This window comes from Anser brachyrhynchus (assembly GCF_964034855.1).
Source record: "Anser brachyrhynchus genome assembly, chromosome: 2".
Lineage (NCBI taxonomy): Eukaryota > Metazoa > Chordata > Aves > Anseriformes > Anatidae > Anser > Anser brachyrhynchus.
This window is the reverse complement of record NC_137695.1, coordinates 20,545,314-20,562,295: the sequence shown is the minus strand read 5'-3', so window position 1 is coordinate 20,562,295 and position 16,982 is coordinate 20,545,314. Positions and strand designations below refer to the sequence as shown.

Below are 16,982 nucleotides of genomic sequence, written 5' to 3'. Positions count from 1 at the left end.
CTACCTGCTTTTTTTTTTTTTTTCTCTACAGTGTTCTGCAAAGATTGAACTGTCTAATCTGTCTTCATAAACAAAAATAACTCTCATATCCATACATCTCCTTCTCCTTCTGACTAAAATAATCTGAAAGACCTTCCCAAAATTGACAGAATAGCTGCATGTCTGACAAGTTGTAACACCAGTGTTAAAAACAGGATTTAAAGAGAAATTATTAGCTTCTGTTCCTCTTTAGACAAGCTGAAAATACTTGAAAAACAGCTGAGAATTTTGTAAGAACTAATGTGGCACCCAACTGTTTCTGAGAAGTGCTACAGAATGGCTTGCAGGAAAAAGGGAAATTTTTGTTAGGGTGGCAATTAATTACAGAGCATTTAGGCAGACAGGAAAGCTTTAGTGCAACACCTTCCGTCCAGAATGGCAAAAATTTCAATGATACCATGAAGTAATAAAGTTGACCTTGTAAGGTACTAACAGAGAGGAGTTGCAAAAAAAGGACTGAAAAAGCTGAAAAGTAATTTCAAACTGAACATCAAAAGGAAAGTTCAGCACCTGCATCAGCCTCGCTGAAAAGTATTAACAATTGGTTCCTATCTGTCTTTACCTGCAGTAGTCTAAATGAACAAGGATTTTCCCAAACTTACATCATGCAAAAACCTAGAGATTTTGGAGATTTTGGAGGAAAAGCTCCAGGGGAAGAACACTTGACTTAGCTTAACTACATAATCTAAAATAACGGTCAGGAAAACAAATAGGAAGAAGTAATTCTAGTGAGCAGTGTTAGAAGCCCCTATATGATGTTGTAACTGAAAGGCACCAAAGACAAGAGAGTGAGTTATTTAGGTCTAGACAAGCCTTTAACATCTGGTATGAAGCCAGGGACCCAGCTAAGGGCTGGGAGAAGTGGCTAAGGAACGATTCCATCAGCAGCGCCAGTGAACTGGTGAAGACTTGCATATCCAGAATAAACTGGCAATTGAACAACATAGAAACACAGAAAAGATTACGAAAGCAAGGCTGAAGACACATAGAGGTTACAAAATTGATTACAGATGTCCAACTGTCTGTTTGACCTGATGGAGCACCAACATGAAAATCTCCTGTAAGAAAAGCTACTAGAGCTAAAAGTACAAACTCTGTGAGAAACAGCCATGAAATCTTAGCAAAGCAGACTTGGTTCTCATTTAGAGAGACTGTATAAAGTTCAAGGGCAAACTGACCTTGTGGCAATATAATAAACGATAGTTTTTACAGAATGCTGCCATGAAAATATCGATATTTTTGACCAAAGATACTATATTCTGAATGCATTCACAGAAATGGCACTTTCTTGTAAATCATTTAGATTATGTCAAATTACTTAGCTCTGACATTTATTTCTCCCATGCAATGGGAATTGTCTACCAGTACTCAAACCCTGGCTAGCCAGCTGGTTCAAAAACAGAAACAGTATCTTGCTAAAACATGTTGATCCTGGTAAGGATATATATTCAACACATCACCATAACAACAGATTTTAAAAGACACACAAAAAGAAATCTTGTTAATGCCAAAACAACCAGAAAAATAAAGCCTGCTTCCTATTCTTGATATGGCAAGTAATAAAAATACCTGTTAGCAATCAAATCAAGCTGACAAAGCAATGTTAAAATGGTTGGAGTAGAGCCAAAAGATCAGAATAGGTATTTAGGACAATATGCACTGCACTGCAAAGGCCACTTCACACCAACACAGAAAGAGACATAAAAAAACAGCAAATGAGCATGTTTACTATAAGCTATTAAAAGAGTTGGGAATTAAGTTAAAATATCAAATAAAGATTGACAGACATAAGGGAATGATCCTCTGTCAAAGACATGTATTTCTTCATACATTCAGTCAGTTCTTCAGTCTGAACACTTTCTTACTCACCTGTTCTTAACCAGAATTGCCTGTATGTATTTACGCAGCACCTAACATAATGTAGACTCCCTATACTCTAGCAACTATAACAACATATTACTCTGTCCAGTGGGAAAAGTTAAACAGGGGTCCACAACTGAGATGCCTTAAAGCATGGGTAATTCAAGGATTCCAGACAACTAAATAGTAGCAATTAACTTTAACATCTTCTAAAGAGAAAAAATAGTAACCTTTTGAATACGATTTTCAATGCACCTTCTTCCACAAACAAGAAGTAGAAATTGCACAACTATTTTTAAAATATATATACTTGCATAGAATGCAATGTTTCTGAACATTTACAATTCACCAGTCAAGTCTAGTACACACTGTAATTCCACTGGAATGACTAGACCCTAATCCGTCATCTTCATAAATTCTGTCTTAATCTATGGCATCCAAAAGATGCAAGATGTGGTTTTGTACCTGGGAAAGCAGGTTTGCCAAAATATTCTAATATTAATACATGCAAAGCAATATCAGACTATATAAACTTCCCTGTTGAATATTAACTCTGCTCCCAAACTGCTGAGTGTGTAAGAAAACTTTCATATGGGAGAATGTTGCCAGTTTTTCCTATTGTTATACTTTTCCTTTTAGGATGGAAATGGAGAGCCACAAAAACCTGAAAAATTTGATATTGGAACAAGTACATGAGTGAATAAAATGCTATTATATGGTTGATTTGCTTACTAAAAAGCACAAGTTAAATTTATTTTTTTAAGTTTAGAGATGTATTTTTTCAGTTACATTGTGTCTTTCCAGAGGAAAAAAAAATCCAATTCATGCAAGTTTTGCAAAAACACAATACATCTTCACTTAAGCACTGTAAATGAGAGTTAGTAGGGGTTTTGGACTCACACACTTCCTAAAATGGTCGAAAAGAATACATGATAAAGCAAAATGTCATGCAAGAAACTGTGTGAACTGGAGATTTTGCTTTGCTTCCTTAATCAGTCAGTGCAATAGCTTACACAGTTTCTAGTGATTTGTGACTGTACAAGGGTATTGAGTTAATACAGGCCTGTGAGGTCTCAGTACACTGATAGTGTTATTAGTGAAAAACGTGGGAATAAGGGCTACCTCCTTCGTCAGATGGCCTTGTTATCTCACTGCAGTATGAAAAGGTAGGGTTCGTGTCAGAACCATCTGATTTATAATCTCCCAAACTTGTAGAATGCAAGTACTGCTTACTGTAACGGCTTGCTCTTTCTACAAAAGTAGAAAGAAATAAAATCACAGTAAATATATGACTGAAATGAAAAGCAAAACAATAAAAATCACAACCAGTAACATTGATATTCATACACTGATAGTGTTTAAATTAGAGAAAAATGAATAGTGCACAACTTTATATCCATTTTTGAACGCTATTAGTTCAGAAAGTTGCTTCAAAATCAAACACAACTAAGATTGTTCTCTGCTTTAAAAGAATAGCAGAAATGGCAGGATATTAAAAAAAAAAAAAGAGAGAGAGAGATAAGATGACATATATGAAAATTTCCAGTGGAAAATCAAAATGTCCCTTTCTTTCAGCATGCATACAAGTGCACGTAGAAGTACTGCTGTAGGACATTCAAAATAATATTTAAGATTCCACCTCCAGTACCAAAGAAAATACACACGCAAAATTAAGCATTCAAAATAAATACATCTGGGGGAAAAAAATCTTGTTGAGCCAAAACATTGCTGCATATCATTACATTAACTTCCCTCCTTTTCTATCCTTATATTATTAACAAAAATAAATGATTATCCTTGGAACGGTAAACACTAGCATAAGGCATAATATCATGTGCCATATAAGCAAAATGTGCACAGGAAAAAAATCAATTTCATAAATATGTCACCTATATCTCTGAAATTTTAGTAAGGTCTAGCTATTTTAAAATCATACTCATAATGAGGACAAAGAAGGTCAATGCTTTCTAAGTGACTATTTCTAAGTGGTATGAGTAATTGTTGTTTAGCATAAGATTTCTTTCACTATTTCTTATCTGCATGTGATAACAGCTTGAGTTCCTATAAAACACTGCTATAAAACAGTCATATATACATACATATATATGAAAACAAAACATACATATAAAATATATGGCTGGCATATTGACCAGAAAATTTACCGTATCAAATTTGTGCATAAACAAAGAAAAAGCTGATTTGGAGAAAAGTCAGGATATAAGCAATACCAGAAAGCATATGCAGACTCCTAGACTGAATATTGTCCTCCAGAGGATCAATGTCGAAGATGGAGCCAGGATCTGTGCGCCAAACTTTAAGATCTTTCCCCAAAGCATAGAAATGATAAGACAAACAAACAACAAAGGAAGTAAAAGTATGAAAGCAGTGAGTTTTAACAATTAGTGACTAATTTACTACTTTCCTTCATCTAGAAATTAACTAAAAGATCTAAATATTCACCTGAAAGGACTACAAAACATAAATTTCCATCTTAAAATACTTGGTGCATCCATTTTAAAGTGCTGACATTGTTTTAAGGAGACTTTTTTTCCTCAATTTTTGTTTTCCTTTTCTAAATATGGTTATAGTATTTTCTTAAGTCTAAATAAATGGAAACAAGTTAAATATCGCATACCAGCAATCTTTTCCACCAGAAACCAGAATCATCAGAGCTATGTGATTTCTCCATCCCAGTAACAGCATCCTTCGTCCATCTCTACAGCTGACATTTGTAATACAGACCTACGAGCCTAAGGCCTCTTTTGCATACAGCAGAGATCAAGTCAGCCGACTAAGCAGAATTATGGGCATAGTTCATCTCATCCAAAATAAACACCTAAAATTTGCTCAATTCATTTAAGCTCAAAAGGTTTGTTGTTGTTTCATCTTTCCTTACCAATACAATAAAAGAAATGAACCAAGGTGACAAATTCATCTGTAGAAATCTACACTTTAGACATCTACAGTTGCGTAAGATGAAGCCCACTGTTTATCTTAACTAGTAATTCTCTTTGTCTTCCAAATATTCTCTGTTTCCTGGGACACAGACTTAATGTTGATCCACTATCTCAGTATTGAAAAGCATTTTTCGAATTCATTCAATTCAATAACAGTCATAATTATAAGACCTTCAGCTTTAATTCACACAAATAAATTATTAACGTATCTTGAATTCACATCTGAACTGGATATTGAAAGAAATGGAGTCCATAAGAAATATATAATTTCACATTCAAGCTCTAGTTATAAACACAGCATAAAGTTGAACACAGATTCAACCATTGTTTTAATAAGCTTTTAACAAACAGTGTTGTACAAGCTAAGAGGAAGCTTATAACAAATGCGTAATCAGCTATAGTGTGACTTTTTGATCTACTCAATACAGTCTGTAATATATACAATTCATAACCGCTCTGCCTAAAAATATAATAATCGTTTAATCACTCCAAACAAGTTTAAAATAAAATCTTGATGTAAAGTGCAATCAATTAAAGCATAAATAAATCAAATCACACCTTTTTATTACTGGTTTGCATCTCAGGCATACCTGTCTTCAAGATTTACTCAATGCAATGGAAGTGGGAAAAATAATTGTCTTCCCAGCTTGGTCCTTTTGCTGGTTTGAGTGGTACAAAGCTAAATAATGGGTTGGTAGGTAAAGCAGGACTATGGGGACCCCAAATATGTCGTGTTTCAAATGATTAATATCTTAGAGGCAATGGAAGGAACAGTTAGAGGAAATAAATCCCATGGCTTTAGAACAGATTCAATGTATGAGCATTACGTGTTACCTATTGCAACTCCTGCAAGGTGAAGCATAGTGCTAACTCCCTCTTGACAAGATGAATAAAAGCCAATGTACAATCTTTTGATAAACTATGTGTTAGTCCTAATGATGATAAATTATGCAACTACATAAAGCTCTGACAGGCGCAAGAGGGGTGGGAGGAGCTGGTGAGTGCAAAGCTTTTCCTGTTTGATCATGTCTTGGTAAGTAAAAGCTTAATAAGTATGACATCACTGCAGCATCAGTGCAGCAGCCATTGATTTTATCTGTCTTTGTAAATCTGAAATAACATAGATAAAATCAGAACCTTGGTAATTTATAGAACTTATCAGTTTTAACATCCTGGTAACTTATGCCAGTTTAAACTATCGTTAAACTCACATAAGAATCATGAAGCCTCTTTCGTCACAGATTCAAAGCTCAGATAGATTAATATATCTTGATGAATTTAGAATGGCTTTAGCATGGTTAAAACTAGTGCCTATTTTCCAGAGCACAAACATTAATTTTAGCAATCAAGCAAATCAAGCATTTGAAAAAAGTTGTTACAGGTTCACTGATAATACTTTAAAAGAACAGCCAGATGGATTCTAACACAGAAATACTTCTCCTAACTGGATGAACTTTTATCACCTAAGAAAAAACTCAAGAGAGTCATAGTTGTTTGTTTTTTTTTTCAGTGAGCAGTTGTTTTTTTCCGGCTGCCAAGGACATTCCATGAACAGGGAGCTCACTGCTTCTTTTTAAACGAGAAGATATTATAACTGCTGTTCACTCTGAAAAAGCATTAGGTGAAATATCACTGGATATTAGGCTCTCAGGTTTGTCATGGCCTATTTCCTTTAAATAATTGCACTATTTTTGCTGTTTGGTGGGTACAGGGAACTAAGAATTCCTCTGTGTTTTGATACTCTTTAGTTGATAAAGAGTACTAAAAAATAGTAATATTTCAGTCACATAGCTCAAGAATTTCTCAGGGAAGTTCTTAATCCTAATCAGTTTGAACTAGCAAGCCTTCAGTTATTGAAAACAGGGCTGCACTCATGATTTCCACCTAGGGCTACTGTACAAATGCAGTGCAGCATAGTCTAGGGGGTTTGAAGCATGCACCAAACTGTACGTTAAAGTGCAATTTTACAGGAGCTTTTCTTTGGCTGTACCACCTCTAGCTATGGAAGTGACACATTTGATCCAGTGCTTGGGTCTGTACAGACAATGATTTAACTGAACAAAGTGTTGCCCTACATCCAGAGTATGTGGAGCTCTACGATTTGCATGGTCTTAAAAACATCAGTAGCTTCCCTGGACAGGGCTCTCCAAACCTCTACTTTTGAGGAATTCCCTCTGATGGAAGGCTGGAGCTACAGGCATATAAAAAGTGGCCATACAACAGGAAAGAAATACACTTCTCAAAATAGTGGAAACTCGTTTTGAGACTTTAAGGAAAAAGCTGAAGAAGTATCCATCAGGAATTAGAATAGATAGTTAACCTTATTTTAGGCAGGAGGATGGACTGTATGACCTACCAATTACTCTATTTCACCTGTAGTTTCTGTTACTTTCTGAGAGGTAGACTTAAAGTCAATCCTTGTTATTACGTATGAAGGATTTTAGAGTGCTACTTCAGGATGATTTTCCCTGTGCAGACACTCAGTTGTCAATACTGTTGTAAAGCACAGAAAAACAGAAGAACACACTAAAAGAAAAATGTGTAAAAATAAATGTTAGGTTGACATTTCCTTCACCACAGCAGGCTTGCTTACTTTTAAAAGAATTCAAATATGCATTTTCATTTTGAACTACTGTTTGTTATGAATACCTCAGATGACACCTTCCCACAATTATTTGTCTCCTAATACAAAAGTAGTCTGTATTCTAGCTTCATACATCTGGTCTTATCTTGGATCATTTTTTAGAGCATCACTTCTGAATGCCATGGTGTTTGGCTCACCAGAAATCTATCAAGTTATTGATGAGTTACGTCTTGTGCTACTTTGAAAGCTGTATGTAATTCCAAAACACGAGGTACATGAGCCATGTATAGCTCTAGAGAAATAGCTGACCAGTGTAGGGGGAAATCTGAACTGGTCTGCATCAAGACTTTGCAGAACCACCAATTTAACTATCTCTCTTCTACACAAAATAAAGATCAAAGCAGATATCTTGACTTTTATTGAAAAGTCACTGTTTAAAAGTAAAGCAACAGTAATGAATATCCATATTTCACACACAAAGTAAATAAATAAATAGATCAAAGTATACCTATCATTCATTCCCATTCATTCCCATTTACTTCCCTAGAAGCTGGCATTGAACCAGTAGTTCAATACAAGTTTCACACTGAGAAAAGAGTGAAAATGAAATTTGGGAGTATTTTTTTCTTGGATATAATGGAGAACAGTAGTGAAGGCTTTCCCACAGTGTTTCGGATAGCAACATTATTTAACAACTTACCAACAATTATTCCAGGTCTTCTATCCATTTCAACTATATGTGGGTGCACACCCTTATATGCTGCATCACTCACAACTTGGGTGTTTTTCCGCACCCGCTCTGTTACAGGATCATCTACCACTGGGGTGAAGCCTCTGCCTTTTGTCTTCTCAAAATCTTCATGGTATTTTACCTAGGAAAATAAAATAAGAATTACATTATTCCCCAAGCTGCGATTGACAGCAAATGGTTAGTCTGTGCAAGAATGCATAACTGTTTGCTTTAAGCACTTATATTCTTTGGGTTTTGCACCATAATAGAATTGCAATACATATGAGGTAGAAGAGACTCAGCAGGCCATCCAGCTTGTCTCCCTGACCTGATTTCTTGATATTTTATTATCATTTTTGCATTTGTTTTACATTGCCACTGAATTAGACATTTACTCAAGCAGCAAAGTATCATCTTGTAGTCACATAAATCATTGAGTATAACAGGAAAAGCCCTCAGTAGGTCATCTGATCCATCCCCTTCTCTGAGATAGGACATCTGTCTGGTGATGTAGACAACTACATCTGTCAGTAAAAATGTTCCAGCAGTATAGTTCTTAAGAACACAAGTATTTTCATTCACAGCAAATTTTGATGCTATGCACAGATTCATAAAAAAGGTACTCAGGTACTTTTTTGCCCTTTTATTTTATCATATGCCAGTTGGCTTTAAACAAAGGTTTTTAGGAATAAAAATTGCACTTATTCTAAGCAGCCTGCTTTCAAAAAATCAAAAGAAAGAAAGAAAAAAAAATAAAAGAAAAACAAAGACGTTAGGGCATAGTGTTATATAACCAAGTGTTGGAACAAAACCAGTATTAGTAAGAGTTATAAAGGTAGTACCCCCGATTATGCATATTTACTTTTTTAGTCTTAATCATCAAAGATTTAAAATTGACAAACATTCTCACACAAGCAGATGCACACAAAACTCATTCCAAGAACAAAAGTCACGCAGAAACTAGGAACGTGCACAGGCACATGGTGAAGTGTGTCACCTAATCCAGTCAAACTGTGTGATGCTCAAATGAGTTTGTTTTTTAAAGAAACAAAAACAACAACAACAACAAAAGAACAGACATTTAACTGTTAGAAAACTGTTTATTAGTATTTTGAAAATGTTCATTACAGTCGTATGCAGTTAGCAAACACTCCCTCAACAGGCATAAGAAGAAAATATTCTTTCCATACTTGAGCAGAGAGTTTCATTAGTTACCTATATTAATGGAAGGCAAAATCCAGTGGAAGTCAAGTGCCATTCCTTAGTATATTCTAGTTATAAGAAGAAAGTACCCTACCATTGAGATGTTGTTTTGTGTTTCTTTGACATGCCTTAGCTCAGGTGTGTCTAGAATCACACTACGTCTACCTTTCATCTGCCTCTGATCACTGCTGTACTTCACCTGCAAAACAGCAACAACAACATACATGAAGGTTTTGTTTACAGTAGAAGGTATGGTGAGAACCACACTATGCAAAAGCATCTTTTCCAAATCATAATGCCCAGAATTCTTCTGTTTTCTTTCTTTACACTCATTTTCTAGTGACCTTATTTCAGAGGGAGGATACAGATGGGCTACTGTATTGATAAGGCCAAAGGACATGTTTATTCCATCAATCAGTCAAAAAAATCATCGTTACCCGAAAGCTGAAATACTTGACTGTTTTAAGGCTGGTAAGTGAAATAACTCATTTATCAACAATTAACTGGTTATTAGTTAGGGTCAACATAATAATAAAATACCACTGTGACTTCTCTTGGACATCTTTAAAACATATTTTTGTGGCTGATGACAACACAGGCAGACACAGATTCTGTCCTCAGTCTGCTTCCAGGTTGGGATTAGCGTAAGAACCCCTAGGACCCTAGGGAATTCAACTGTTATGAGCAGGGTATTGCTTTGGCAGCCTTCTTATTCCTGTTTGGAAGCTGCCTTTTGCTAGTAGCACAAAAACAATGTCTGGGACAAATCTGAATGTGCTATATTGTTTTCAATGAGAATATTTGGACTCTGTGTTTTGTGCAGCAGTAAGTACAAAACCTCCTATGTCGCATTTCTCTCAATTAGCTTCTTCTGTGGCATTTTACAGACTTGTACTAGAAGTATAGAAGCAAAGTTAATTACCTGGGGGGGGGAGACACTTAAATTTATAAACCATAAAAAGTAGTTGGTTCTACTTGCCCAGAAGAATACACCTTTGCATTTTCTTCTGGTTCAGTGTGAATCTTACAGTATAAACTTCACTGTCTTTTTGTGTCTTTGTTTAATTAACAGTCTCTGTTAGCTCCTACTTCGTACTTGTAACCTGTGTATTGAATGTTAGTAAATATTTTAGATTTACATACACATTCACAGTCAAACTATTACTCCTGAAATCAGTTGTGCAAAACTATTTCAATGCCCATTTGTCAGAGAAAAACCAAGTCAATTTTCAAAATTTAATGAATATATTAGTGAGTACATTGGTACCAGATCCTCATAAAAAAAATTCAGATTGCCTAACTCCCCCCTTAAAATTACATATCAGCTAAGCAAAGCACACCTTTGAAAATATGAGCCTTGGAGTAATGCACAGAGAAACAGATATACATAGTACTGCACATTCTTAAAAGCCTTAATTAAACAATTAGTTTTCTCAGTAAATATATTCAGTTTTTGAACGCTTTATACAGCAGTCTCTGGACAGAACAATTACAGCCAACATAGTTTATTTTTTTCAGCCACTGGTCATTAACATAGGTGAGTATTTATCCCTGTAAATCTTGAGAAACAAAGTGAAGCAGTCAATTGGAAAAAAGCTTATTTTTAAGAAATGAAATCTTTATTTAAATTGGACAGTGGTTGGGAAGTTTCCCTCTTATTTTTAACAATGTACCTCAAAAATAATTGACAATTTACTAATTGGTAAATATGCATGAGCATTTTAAGAACATACTTAAGACATATGTAGTCACTTAGAAGTTCAGATTCTTTGTCCTTAAACAAATCTTTTGATAAACAAGAGGTACTTTATTCTTTACCCATACAGTCAGTTCTAAAGTATTCACTACTATGCATTCTCTTCTGCCACCTTGAGACAGTGGTTCTGCATGGAAGCCTGTTCTACTTACCATCTGTAGGGGTTTCACCACTGATGTTTCAGTGTTGAGAACACAGACTGTAACAGAACTAGTCTGGTCCTTTACTTCACTGTGCTGCTTTGACTTCTTCCTTGCTCCTTATTAGTACTGTCTTCTGCTCCTTACACTACTGTGTGACAATGAATGCACCTCTCCCCCCCATGCCTCCAAAGGCAAGTATTATCAAAAAAAAGCCAAGATTAATATAGTATCTTACCCTTCAGTGATTAATAATAGGATCTATTTAGGACTACTCTGCTCTTAATTAGGTGGCACGTTCCAGAGTGGAATGGATATACTTCCATGCTCTGAATCACACTCACACAGAAAAAAAAAATCTGCACTAAAGTTAAAATCTCATTTCCTTTGCCCTTTCCCATAATTTACTCCTAAAATCTAGCAACTGAAACTTAGTAACAAGAGACAAAGGTTTTTGAACTGACCTCTTACATTTTTTTTTATAAGAATAACCACAAGTCTGAATATTTTTGTTGCCCATATGTGCAGTCATGTATTCAAAGGACAAAAAAAAAAAATCATTCAGAGGATGATGCAGTTGGATTCATTTGACACATCAAATCTAAATGGGAAGACATATCCTTGTTATATTCCTACAGTGACAGAAAATATAAATGACAAAAAGATTCAAACAACTTGCCGAGCTGATATTGTCTTGATTCTTCTTGACTCTCTCTATCTCAGGAGTGACACTCACAGCAGTAGCTTTGCCAGGCTGCTCTCTGTAGTGAACCTATTATTTAACAGGATAAAATGGTACATACTATGCCAGCTAAAGCAGTATCACATTGTATTACATTAAAATGTATGATTCAAAAGGTCACCCAGGAAACAAATGAAAAGCTAAAACGCATTTGAAGTTTATTAAAGCTTATAAAACTTGATTTTTGAAGCATAACCTTGAATTCTTTCCGTAAAGTCCTCTTATTAATGCATTTGTGTGAATATATACACACATACGCACACAACATCTTGACATTTACCACACGGGTCTTTGGCAGTACAGAGAAATATATTCAGAATGGGGTAAACTATAAATAAGGGAAGCAGAGCAAATGAAAAAAATGAATTTCAGCAATGCCCACTGTAAATGCTTATTTCTACACACATACACAAATTCCGTAAGAATAACACCTACATTCTAATTTGTATACTTTGTATATTCAAATGTGATTAAACACAGTGGGCGCAATACATCTGGACTGTAAACTGATTCCAACCATCTGTATTTCACCGTGTGTTTATTTAAATGTACTTTTCAGCTTAGGAATATCTATCCCCTCTATCACTTCTTTACAAATTACTCTAGTAGCAATGATGCATTAAACGAATGGACACTGAAGACAGATCAGTATCTAAAGAGGATAGATGTGGCATCGACAGACCAATCAGTCTGTTAATCTTGGCCCCAAATACAGGGAAGTCTAATATGGTGCATATTTAGTAAATAATCAGAGATTCTTGGATGATTTATGCCAATCAACAGTTTTATGAAGAAAAAGTGTTTCCATAAAAATCTCTTTTTTATGTGTGTGCATGTGTTTGTGAGTGAGTTCTTGCTTTTGTGTGGTAAGAATAACTGAGCTGATACATTATGCTAATAATTCTGCATTGCACTGTGGCATTAACAACGTCCAAGCAATTGTCTTCCCACACAACACATCAACTGTCCACATCAACATATTCCAGCTGAAAAATTAGTGTCTTATAAAAGTGATGGTAAACTACCAAATGGATTAAAACTTACAAACTGACATTTGCAAAGGCATAATGATCACTTGGTAAAACAGGTTTGTTTGAACAGTGTGCATTTTAGGGGAACTAGATGCATCAACAGCAACCTGTAAATAAATAGCATACACTTAATTTAGAGGGACACTATTTTGAAAATTGTAGCTCAGAATTAATTTGGGGAACATGGGTGAAAACATCCTAGGGAAACACTGTAGCTATTTGTGGACCCATGAAATATGGATGTCAACAGAAGTCCCAGCAAGGAGAAAGACTCAGTAACAAGGTACAACTTCAACAATGCAAGAAGGCAACAATGCAAGAAGGCAACACTGAATTCCAAAATTCCTTACCTTCTTCCACATGCTCCTACCAACAGCATGACTTTCTAATGATTATTTCAGCCATTAAATAAACTCTGATAGGAAAGTTACTGAGGAGCCAGAAAGAGAGGCAAGAGAGCTGGAGTTTTAGTCCAACTGTAGCCTTTTTTTAATTTATTTATTTTAATTAAAGGGAAAAAAAAGGAAAGCCAGAAAAAAAAATATTGTTTTAAAAATGTATATATAAAAAAATAAGTTAAGGTTTCCTGCAAATATCCAAGACAGAGAATAAAGTTTCAAAAAATTGCAGCCATTTATTTAATTGAGTATGCGCTGCTTTACATGCCATTTTCTGAACCAAGCAATGGCTTTTCTAATTGCTTCCTTAAAGAGAGTTTTCAGGTACTTCCATTTAGTTAGGCCCACGCCTAACTAAAGAAAGGGAACAGACAGAACTTCTTACTCATCGTCTGCACGTAGCATTTATACAAAAGATCAAATAAGAGTAACTTCCCATGCTGACATTCTCTTGATTCCTCTTGACTCTTTCAATCTCCGGGGTGACACTCACAGGTGTAGCCTTGCAGAGCTGTTCTTTGTACTGAACCTAGGGAACATGGTATAAGATATTACACAGAGACTTCCAAGTAACAGAAATACAGCAGTGTGTTAGAAATCATCAAAGAGCACACTGCATTTTGCTGGAAAATATTATTCCTTAGTAAACACACTCATCTTTCTTCATGACACTTAGTACTCAACCTCTCTTGCAGTTCCTCTATTTCAGAGGTAAACAACTTATACTTCAGCAGGAATACTTCATTCTCAATGATGTTAATCAAAGTGCAAGGCTAAAGAGTTATCTTCTTACCATTAATTGATTAGTCTTTGTGAGCAAACAGGAACTAGCACAAACATCACAGATATATTCACAGAGGCACAAACACATTTAACACAGCAAAGACTGCAAGCAATGAAAATGGGGCACACATTGCTTATATTCTTCTGGTTTTCCTTGACTCTTCTTAGTTCAGGTGGATCAGAAATAGCTGTTGCATGCTGAATTTCTTCTTTGTATTTAATCTGCACAACAAATATTATAAAATATTAGCAACTCAAAGATATAGACAAGTACTCAACCACAACAAAAGTTTTATAATCTGTCCCTTGCACGTACCACACAGCTAGACCAGACCTACCAACACTACTGACCTGAACAGGAACAGTTATATTTAATTTCTGACACAGACTACTAGGGTCTCAGACGATTCTTATTTGATAAGATGCAGCACAGAGTGCATATAAAAAGCCTTGTATCCTAAAACTGTTACAGCATAAACTTATATCACATCAGATTGTGGCTATGTTTATAATTGATGCTGCATATACTGCTTGGAGATCTGCATCACTCTGACAATGATTTGGCCTTGTATTGTCTTACATAGGAATCTATTAGTCCATTACAGAAACCAAACATTTCAGAAATGTGTCCTCATAAGGGTGGATGGCCTTGAAGTTCGGTTGAAGTTCTCTGAAAACATACACGGACACGTTATGGAGAATGCAGATGTTTGGATGGATGATACCTTTGAAGATGCTGTCATATTTACTGATGTTTTGCCACATCTATTCTGAACAGCAGTATGTTTGGATATGTTAGACTCCATAGTTTGAAAGACACACAGAACTAGAAGAATTTCTTCAATTATACTCTATATGTACCAAAGTTTGGATTCAATCAGGTGAGAAAGAGTTGTGAGGTAGGTGTACGTGGTACTAAAAAGAAAGATGTCATATTTTCTGGTTTTCTATATGCTATCCAACAGGGCCATCTTGGACAAATTAGTGCAGTGTCTTTTTCTTAGTCTGTTACTAAACACCTGTCCAGTATTCAGTACCACTGTGGACACCATCATTAAAGAAATGAAAAATATTTTGACTAATGGAAAATACTTGAACATTTTGTATCACAGACACATGCTGACAGCAAGGAAGTAATGAGTCTAAACTACCCTGGGTTCAGTTTAACCCCTGGAAGGATGCACCCATGCACACGAGCACACCATTCTGCCCATCCTTCACCACCTTTGACCTCTCCATTTTGTCTGTGGCCAAGCCCTTCTATACTTTCAGTTCCTCACCCCTGGTCTTTTTGTGTTTGTTTGTTTGTTTTTTTATTCCCAAATCCGTTGTACCAAATGCCACTTGCTAATTTTCAACTCTCTGCTCCAAGGCATGCTACTGCTGGAGGAAGCCAATTTTTTTTTTTTTTTTTTTAAACATGGACAAAATAACTTGTTTTTCTCTGGGGTCATTCTTGGAAGCCACTTTGGCTGAAATTTATAAATAAATTATTAAATAAATAAAACAAAAACAGCCCAAAGCACAGACCAGAAATGGAAAATTTCAGTCCAGACGGTTAAGGACTGGCAGAAGTATTAAACTACTGAAAACAGGGTCTTTTAATAGAGACTATTAGGTAAGCTTAAAAATTGGCAGTGTTAGTCCTTAAATGCTTCAACTGCTTGAGTTTTAGTCAGGCTCCAACCTTTTTGGTGCTGAGTGACATATCACAGGAGTTTCCTCATGGATTTCACACAAGCAAAGACACAATTACAATCTTTCCCCCAAAACCTTCTTTCTAGTGCTGTGTCCAGACCTTCCTGTTCCTCAATATAAAGAAGATTTTTTTAAAAAACCTCTTAGTTATTTGTAGCTTCTTGGTTCAAATTCAGTTATATTGTCCATGGGTGTGATGCTTGCTTGTAAAGTTTTGTGAGATCTTCACTCCAACTATTTTGGAGACTGACTCATCCTACCTACTCTTCACAACAGGTGAGATTAGATCAGCTATGTTGGCTGCCACCACCTTGTTTTTTAGGATGTGAAATTTTTTAGGATGTGAAAACAGACTATTCTGAGATTTGTCTCCAATAGATGTAACCTTGAAAAATTTGATGACATGTTGCAATGGACTTTTTTTTGCATGGTTTGATTGCAGGGTGACTGTTATTTTGGTCTGTTTTTTCTGATTTACTTGGGGTTTTTTGCACTGTTGATATACATCAAATTACACAAAGTTTCATCTAGCACAACAGTTTTAAAGCTGTCCTAAGTCCTTCTGGCTAAATTCAAAGATACTTGTAAGATGTTCAAATCTAATAGAGTGTAAATTGGTGTAATTTACCAATTACTTCCTTTGGGGCTCCTGTAAATTACACCATACAATAATTTCCCTCTTAGTGACAAATACTTTAAAAGTTTTTTTCACATTGCCTTCAAATTTGGCATTCTACCCTTTTAATAATTACTGTACATGACTTAAGTAATCATAAGCACACTACATGCAATAAAATACATTTTGTAAAATATTAGCTCTTCACATAGACTAGCAAGGTAAAGGCCATGGTACTAAACCGCTTGGCTACCACTACAACCACTAACATATTTTATGTTTCTCTTGATATACTTTTGTTTAAGTGTGTTTACTAGCATACTGATCCATCTTTCATATTCCTCTCATCACCATTGTTTAGGATTTCTAAAACAGCAAGAGCACTGCATACCATTTTTCCATTTTACTTTGAAGGGTACTGAGTAAAAAACATTAGAGTAAGATT

General features: G+C 35.4%; 1 protein-coding gene across 7 annotated transcripts in view; it reads right to left on the bottom strand.

The window, feature by feature from the left end:
- NEBL (nebulette) overlaps positions 1-16,982 on the bottom strand; it is a 260,561-nt gene that overhangs the window by 29,391 nt on the left and 214,188 nt on the right. For 2 of the 7 annotated variants that reach the window (XM_080578265.1, XM_080578266.1), the window contains exon 5: positions 8,141-8,312. In XM_080578265.1, the coding sequence (XP_080434391.1) occupies positions 8,141-8,312 (172 nt within the window). Of the gene's footprint in view, positions 1-3,021; positions 3,151-4,127; positions 4,221-8,140; positions 8,313-9,385; positions 9,573-11,948; positions 12,043-13,872; positions 13,970-14,233; positions 14,446-16,982 lie in introns of those variants that run through there. The other 5 variants (XR_013945803.1, XM_080578262.1, XR_013945800.1 and 2 more) reach the window with 5 other exon arrangements.